This window comes from Panthera tigris, chromosome B1, assembly GCF_018350195.1.
Source record: "Panthera tigris isolate Pti1 chromosome B1, P.tigris_Pti1_mat1.1, whole genome shotgun sequence".
In the NCBI taxonomy this organism is placed as follows: Eukaryota; Metazoa; Chordata; class Mammalia; order Carnivora; family Felidae; genus Panthera; species Panthera tigris.
In genome coordinates this window covers 75,767,278-75,776,293 of record NC_056663.1, presented here as the reverse complement: position 1 = coordinate 75,776,293, position 9,016 = coordinate 75,767,278, and the positions used below count along the sequence as shown (strand labels likewise).

General features: G+C 44.7%; 1 protein-coding gene across 1 annotated transcript in view; it reads right to left on the bottom strand.

Annotated features, from left to right (window-relative positions):
- SH3D19 (SH3 domain containing 19) overlaps positions 1-2,873 on the bottom strand; it is a 186,871-nt gene extending 183,998 nt beyond the window's left edge. Inside the window, exon 1 of the mRNA XM_042983776.1 lies at positions 2,513-2,873. Coding sequence (XP_042839710.1) covers positions 2,513-2,624 — 112 coding nt within the window. The 5' untranslated portion in view covers positions 2,625-2,873. The remainder of the gene's footprint in view (positions 1-2,512) is intronic.
- Positions 2,874-9,016: the final 6,143 nt, after the last annotated feature.

Below are 9,016 nucleotides of genomic sequence, written 5' to 3'. Positions count from 1 at the left end.
TTTTTTTTTTTCAATGTTTGTTTATTTTTTGAGAGAGAGCACAAGCGGGGAAGGGGCAGAGAAAGAGGGAGACACAGAATCCAAAGCAGGCTCCAGGCTCTGAGCTGTCAGCACAGAGCCCGACCCGGGGCTTAAACTCACAAACCCAGGAAATCATGACCTGAGCGGAAGTCGGAGCCACCCAGGCGCCCCATTAGTCATATGAAGTTTTAAAATAAGTAAACCAACATTGTATAGAAATACATATGTGTATGTATATGCATACAGGTAAGACCATACAGAAAAGCAAGGAAACAATAATCGCAAAAGTCAAAATTTAAGTTCGTTCCCTCAAGGGGAAGGAAGGGACCAGGACCAGGAGGGATCAGATCTGCTTCTAAGGAACTGACAATATTCTATTTCTTGACTTGGGCACAGGTTACAGGAGTTTCACTTTATAATTTACAGGTTTTATATGCTCTTCTGAATGTACATTGCAAAAGTAAATAAACACACCTTCACAACCACACCTAAGTTTAGCAGGGAAAGAAGTTCACAGACTCCCTTAAGTCCATAAACCCCAAATGTATGGTGTCAAGTTATGTGAGATCAAAGAAAAAATCTAGATTGTAAAATGGTGGGGGGGGGGAGGGAGGAAGTCTGAGAACTGGAGAGGTGAAAGATTAGAAAGACAGATGTTAAGCAGAAGAAACATTAAACTTCTGGGTCAGTTCACACTCTCACTTGGATAGAGAACAATATCTAGCACAACTGTAACTAACAAATGCCCAAGCTTGGTAAGGAATGCGATGGTGTCTGAAAAACACAGTTAACTAATGAGGGGAAAGAGGACAGCCTCTAAAGAAATGTGAACTACTAAATAATGTATCCGGAAAAAAGAAGACCAAATGTTTCAAGTTTAACCCTCTGCCCACTCTATAATCTGTCCTTCACCCCTTAATGGAGTCAAGGCATATTACGTGGTTAGAAACTGCAAACACCAATTTCTGAGTGAAAGCGTAGCAAAGTATTACCACAGAATCTAGAAAAGCTTCTGCCAGCCTTGGAATAAATACACATATTGCAACTAAATGATGAACACATATCTGGAGCATATCTAGTGTGACCTCCAACATCCTTTACAGCTCTTCACAATACAGTCCATTTTGAGACAAAGTGAAGCGTTTTGGTGAAGGAAGTAGTAGGAATCGAAGGCAGCCTATGCTGTTTAAATCAGCAATTCAACAGAGGTACATCTTTGTAAAGTTTTTTCACTGTGTTCTCGCAAGAAATATTAATTCATATCCAGCAATTACCCATTATTTCATTAGTCTGGATTATAGTAAACAAAACTATTATTTTCAAAACAACTGGTATTTATGCATAAATTTCAAATGCCTTATTTTGATGGAAAATCCTAGTGATGGGCATAAAGAATTATTTTTAAGGTTCCAAGCTCCTACCAAGAGCATCAAATTGACAATTTATGTTCCATCAAATTCTCTCCTTTCACCCCTTCTATCCCTCATTGTTTCCCCACAGACCTGTTATCTTCTAATTCTCCAACTTTCAGGCTAAGGGAGCCACACAGAAAAGCTTCCCATGACTTGGTGGAATGTTTACTAGGTTCCAATTTCCAAAGAGGCTTTAATGAACCGTTCTCATCTGAATCCTTCTCACTTCTCTATCTCCCTCTTGTTGTCAGCTCCCTAGGATTGTTGTCACTCTAGTTTGTAGATACATGGCTTATCCAGTTGAAACCAAAGGCCAAAGAACTTCCTCTCCACTATGTTTGACTGAAAAACTGCCCCAGGAAGAGGGAAGGGGTGTGGATCCACACTTATTCACTCCTCCACTTAAGTTCCAAACTATCGATCCGAGCCGCCTTCGTGCACCCAAAAAACATTTTAAAAACCCACAAAAGTAACCAGAGACTCAGCAATGAGTCTCAGTCCAAATGAACTGCCTTTTGGCAGGCTACCTCCTGGACTGGTTGGGGGCTCACCTAAAAACTCAAAAGCAAGTGCTATAGAGATTATGGTGAGCTCGGGCGGTGGGGGGTAGGGAATAATCAAAGGTCCGAAGTTCAGGAGACAGGAAACCAGCCCTGACTATCAGCACGTGGTTCGACCAGGTAGCCGCAGCGCAGGCAAACCCAACGGGAGGGGTGTCGTCCCCCGAGACTGCCAGACCCAGAGAATTCTTCGCCGGCTTCTGACTCATCTAGAGATAAGTAATCACCCGGGCCCAAATCAGGAGCTCCTGATTTACTGCGTACGAAACACCTGTAGTTTCGGCTCCGGGACCACTAGCAGGTAGAGAGACCAGTTTGAATTTCCTCTGGCTCGGCCCGCAAGTGAGGATGAGGATGGAAAAGCCACTCTACTCTCCCTGCGTCTCGCCGCGCAGTTAAAGCAGCCCACCCCAACCGGGCGGGTGAGGAAGCCGCCGCAGTCCCGGGCAGGACCTGCGCGGCCCTGGGGCGCCCGTCCCCCCCTCCTCCGCGCCCCCTCGCGCTCCCCGCGCCCCTCACCTGCGGCCGAGTGGCCGGACAGCGCACGGCCCCGGGCGCGGCGCGGGCCCCCGAGCTCGCGGCGCTCGCGCAGCTCTTCCTCCTCGTCCTCCCGCCGCCGGCCCTCAGCCATGGACGAGGCGCGGAGACGCAGCCCCGGAACGGCGAGCGAGCCGTGGGCCTTGGTGCTGGGTCCGCGAGCACCCGGCGCTGCACGCCAGCGCCCTCGGGCCCCTGGGGAGGCGGCGGCGGCGGCGGTGGCGGCGGCTACCACCTCTGCGGACTCCACCTGCAGCCCGCGGGGGAGCGGCCGAGCTCGGGCCGGTTTCCCCGCCTCCTCGCGGCGCACCGGCGGCCTCCTTCTCCCAGCTTTCTCTCTCCCACTCTCTTCCCCCTTCCTCCTTCCCTTCCCCGCCCCGCAGAGTTGGAGCCGGGATGGGGCGGGTTGTGTCCGGGCCTCGCCTCCTCGGGGAGGGGTTACCGCCTCTGGGACCGCCCCATAGCCACACGCTGGAACCGCCTGCTCGACCAAAACAAACGTGTACAAAATACATAAATGGGATAGGAAGGGGAAAAGAGGAGGTGGCGTGGCCTCTTCCTGCCCTTTCACAAGATCCCGGTGTCAACAGGAAACCCATTTGCTAGACACTTAAACAAAGTAGGAGGAGGGGGAGGGGGAGGAGGGGGAGGGGGAGGAGGGGGAGGGGGAGGAGGGGGAGGGGAGGGGAGGAGGGGGGAGGGGGAGGGGAAGGAGGGGGAAGAAGAAGAAGAAGAGGAAGAACAACAACAACAACAACAACAACAACAACAACAACAACAGAAGAACCTTCCCGGGGCTGGACGTGGAGAGACCGGTCCACTGGGAGCCCTGAACTCGGGAACAAACTTGAGAGTTTGCTCAAGCCTATGAGCTGCACGCTTTTTTCTTTTCCTCTCTTTTCACCTTTTTAAATGGAGCCTCTCCAGAACACAGAGGATTTTTAGGGCAGTGAAATGATTTTGTATGATATTGTAATGGTGAATACATATCAATATATTTGTCCAAACTTATACGTGTGCAACACCCAGTGAATCCCGATGTAAACCGTGGGCTTTGGGTGATTATGATGTGTCAGTGTAGGTTCCTCAATTGTAACAAATGGATCTCTCTCTGGGGATGTTGATGATGAGGGAGGCTGTGCCTAGGGGAGTGAAATCTCAGTCTTCAGCTCAGTTTTGCTATAAACCTAAAACTGCTCTAAAATATAGAGCCTAATTTAAAAAGATATATATATTTTTTTAAATCCCAGCCTCACTGGATTCTAGTTATCTTAGAGTTGGGAAGTGACCACAATCCCTGGAAGAAAATGGCTTAAGAGCCATGTACCTGATTATTTGTTGGGAGGTGATTTGGTGAGGTGTCAGGAGCACTGGTGCTGGAGTCAGAAACTAATTTGAAGCACTTAGCTGCCAGACCTAACCCTGTGAACGTTTTTCAAAGATGAAAAGAACTGTGTAAGAAACGTATTGTGTGTATCTCTGTATAGTACACATCTTAGGTTCAGGACTTGCACGTACACACAGTTTCAAAGAGAGGGGCAGATCCTGGAATCTCAGAAAAAGAAACCCAAGCGACAAGCAGGTACATTGCCTCGACATGAACTGGTAGGAAACTCCCTGGTGGAATAAACAGGGCTTTATCTCCAGCCTCTTGCTCTATTTCTGAGAGATTGTGAGAGTTTGTGATGTTCAGCATGTGAGAGAGAAAAAGAAAGGGAGAAAAGGGTCACTGAAAATAGAATTGCTTGCCACAGCTGAGCGCTGTCTCTTTGCCTTTTCAATAGTAGTTGCTGCTGCCTGAGAAAATCTTTCTGCTTTTAGGCTGATAAGAACCACAATCGATTTCGTGGAATTGAGGTCAAATCCACAAGTAAAAATTTTATTATTGCATAAGCAGTTAAATAAGTAGACATCTTGAGAATTTGAAATTAAACTAGGAAAAACATTTTTCTGGGCCTGTCGGGTTGTTGTCAGTGCTTGGGTTCACTTTGAGTGAAAGCCTGCTTCTCACTTACCTTCAAGGATTAAGAATCACTTGGAGGCCCCTACTCTGACACAATACAGCTTCACTAAGCTGTTGGGAGTCAGTCTCTGATGTGACTCAGATTCTTAGTTTGAAAAGGCCTGAACGTGTTCTGGATCTCCCATCCAATCAGAGCCTTAGGAACCCACATCCTTCTTTCAGAGTGCACTTGACACTCTGTGAGCAAACATTTATGAGAGCCAGCATGTGCCAAATACCACACTAAGTGCTGTGGGGAAACTCAAAAGAGGGAAAGAAATATTTACTTTCAGGCCCTATGGTAAGTTTTTTCATACAGGTGTTGTCATTTTATTTATTTTTATTTTTTAACATAAAATTTACTCTCTTAACCATTTTTTTAATGTTTATTTATTTTTGAGAGAGACAGAGTGTGAGTGGGGGAGGGGCAGAGAGAGAGGGAGACACAGAATCTGAAGCAGGCTCCAGGCTCTGAGCCATCAGCACAGAGCCCCACGCGGGGCTAGAACTCACAAGCTGTGAGATCATGACCTGAGCCAAAAGTCGGCCACCCAACCGACTGAGCCACCCAGGTACCCCTTAACCATTTTTTTAGAATAGGCTCCATGCTCAACATGGGGCCAAACTCATGACCCTGAGATGGAGAAATCACATGCTCCACCAACTGAGCCAGCCAAGCACCCCGGTTTTCTCATTTTAAATGAACAAAACATATTCCCTATTCCCCAATGACAGATAAAGATTCATCCAGTTGACTACAAAATAAGGCAAAATTTGGTAAATTCTATAGTAAAGATATGACCTGAGATAAGGGTGCCAAGGTAATTCAACGGAAAAGAATTATATTACAACGGAAAGGAAATATATTCTTATATTCAGAATATATAAAGAACTAGGGGTACCTAGGTAGCTCAGTCAGTTAAGCATCTGACTTCAGCTCAGGTCATGATCTTGGGGTTCATGGGTTCAAACCCTGCATCAGGCTCTGTGCTGACAGCTCAGAGCCTGGAGCCTGCTTCGATTCTGTGTCTCCCTCTCTCTGCCCCTCCCCCATTCACACCTCCCTCTCTCTCTCTCTCTCTCTCTCTCTCTCAAAAATAAATAAACATTTAAAAAAAAAGAATATATAAAGAACTTACAACTCAAACATTTTTTAAAAATTAGCTCAATTTAAAGATGGATATACTCCAAAGAAGATACACAAATGGCCAATAATAACATGAAAGATGTTCAACATCAATAGTAATTAGGGAATTGTAAGTCAAAACCTTGATGAAACATTACTTCACACCTCCTAGGATGGCTAAGATAAAAATATAGATAATAATAAGTGTTGATAAGAATGTGGAGATATTACAACCCTCATACATAGGTGGCAGGAATGTAAAATGGTGCAGCCACTTTGGAAAACAAATTGGCAGTTCCTCAAAAAGTTAAACATAGAGTTACCTTTTTTTAAGTGTTTATTTACCTTTGAGAGAGAGAGAGAAAATGTGTGTGCGCTCGTGCATGTGAGGGAGGAGGAGAGAGAGGGAGACAGAGGCTCTGTGCCGACAGCAGACAGCCCAATGTGGAGCTTGAACTCACAAACCACGAGATTATGACCTGAGCCAAAGTCAGATGCTTAACCGACTGAGCCGCCCAGGTGCCCCTAGGGCTACCACTTAATGTGGCAATTCTACTTGTAGGTATATGCCCCAAAGAAATGAAAACACATCCATACAAAATATTGTTCATGAATGCTCATAGTGGCGTTCTTCATTATAGCCCAAAAGTGAATACAACTAAATGTTCATCAATTAGTGAATGGACAAAGAAAATGTGGAATATCCATACAATGCAATATTATTTAGCCATAAAAATGAATGAAGTACTGCTACATGCTACAACATGGATGAACCTCGAAAAAATTGTGCTAGGTTAAAGAAGACAGAGACAAAAGACTGCTGTGATGTATTATTCTGTTTACATGAAATGTGCACAGTAGGTTAAGCCATAGAGACAGAAAGTAGATCAGAGCTGCGAGGGCAGAGGAGAAAGGGGAGTTGTAGCTAATAGGTACAGGATTTCTTTTTGAGGTCAGGATAATATCATAAAATCAGATAGTGGCAATCGTTGCACAACTCTGTGAATGTACTAAGGGATAAATTTTATGATATGTAAATTTTATGTCAATAAGGCTGTTATTTAAATGTCTATGTATAAATATAAATATATATATATCACCATAAAAGCACAGAAAATAAGGACCAGTGAGAGCACTGCACTCTGAAGTCATCATTTTAAAGTAGAGAAACCAGATGGGAGTTACAAGTAATAACAATTTAATCATATAAAAGAAAACCAAAGGCGTGGCCAGCTAGCAACTAAATAAACATGCCGAAACAGTCTACTCACCCAAGTGACACAAGAGCCAAACCCATAGAGGGAAAATGTTAAGAAACTTGGAATGCAAATTTACAGACTAAGGGAACACGATTCACCATCAAAGCTTTAAGGTATTAATTTTTTTTTTTTGTAAAAGGTATTGAAAAAGAGCCCCGATTATAAAGGAAATGTTCTTTCCTTCTCACTTTAGATATATAGCCTGTAACAAAATGGTGTATTGAATAGAATGCTACCAAAAAGTAAGAATATACTATATCAATACATATGTAGCACAGTGCTTGGCCAATAGAAGACATAATAAATATTTGTTTAATGACTGAATGAACACCTTTTCATAATTCCTTTTTCCTGCTGAATCACCAGAAGGCATGAGTCTCAAGGCCTTTAACTTAAATAAAAAGCATTTGGAATTTAAAATTTATATCGGAAGACCTCAAAAAAGAAAAAGCAAGGATGGACAGAAGTATATAGTATCTTCAAAGTTTTGTTTCTTAAAATATCCAAACCAACTATGACAGAATTTTAAGATTCATTAAAGTAGGATGGTGATTTAATGAGTGTTAACCGGGGGCACCTGGGTGGCTCAGTCGGTTGAGCGAACAACTCATGATCTCTCGGTCCGTGAGTTCGAGCCCCGAGTCGGGCTCTGTGCTGACAGCTCAGAGCCTGGAGCCTGTTTCAGATTCTGTGTCTCCCTCTCTCTGACCCTCCCCATTCATGCTCTGTCTCTCTCTGTCTCAAAAATAAATAAACGTTAAAAAAAAAAATTTTAGTGAGCGTTAACCGTATTCTCCACATTTTCTGTTTTTCATTATATTAAAAGAATTAAAAAGCAAAATGTAGTAAACTGCGGTAGCTATAGTTTCTGTTTTCTAGTGCATTCTCCTAGTGATAGATAGCTTGTGGAAATGGCCCCATTTCTTTATGTGTCCCTCTTCCTATACTTTACAATGTGACTTTATATCCCCTTCAGCAAGATGTGGTTCCCTACCCAATGAAGTTGGGCCGGCTTTCAGATATGCTCTGGCCAAAAGAATATGGCAAAAATGACAGTGTGTGACTTCCACGTCCTCAAGAGGCCCTGCTTGCTTCAGCTTGCTCTCTCGAGAGCCTTTTACCACCATGTGAGCAAGCCGAGGTGAGAGGACCAGGGAACGAGATGCTATGTGAGGGAAAGACCAGTTGTCCCAGTGGAAGCCACCTTGACCAGCCCATAGCCAACAACCCCCAAAGCTGAGACAGAAGCCAACTGCAACCGGCAGAGCTGCCTATCTGTGCACCAGCTGACTGCAGACACATAAGTGACCTCAGACCAAAACTTGCCCGGCTGGCCTGTAACCTCATAAGCAGTAAGACATGCTTAATGTTTCACGTTGCTGAGGTTTGGTGGTGGTTTGTCATGCAGCATGTGCTGGCTTGGGATCCTCTGTAATCAGTCACTGAAATAGAATTGGAGGTGCAAGAAATTTATTTGAGAGGAACATCTGTGAAAAGGAGAAGGGAGACAAATACTGAACAAGGGGAACCACTACACAGACCTGACAAAGCCTCTGCTGGTCCAGTCATGTAAATGAACAGGCCCTTGCTCAGTCACTAGGTAAGGCTGCTTGGAAGCTGAGGCTGACACTGAAGAAGCTACCAACCAGAGGCTGTCAGCTTACCACTTCTTCATATGTGGGCCGCAAGAGCTTTCTGGAAGGGAGCAGCACCTCTCTGTGTCTGCCATGGTTCAATCCTTGTCCCATGCAAATCTACTTCTCCATCCACATGCAGGAGTAGCTCAGGTTAACCACCATCACTGCACTTGGTCTTAGGGCCTGCACTAGCTGTCCTAGCCTTTCTTCTCCACTATCCATTCTAGATCCCTCTATCCCTCGGCTACCACCTCTGTTGGTCTTGGTGGCTTACCAACCTTTCATGATCAGGTTGTCTTAGCCCCTAGGAATCATATCCTTCTCAGTCTGGGGTTGTTTCACTTGTCTGTTCACAATTACAGTTGACCAAAGGAGAACCAAAAAGATGACCAAGTGGGTCATCTGAGTTCCAAACATAAGCCTCTCTGTTCCCATTATGTAAATTCAGCCTTACCTCCCGCT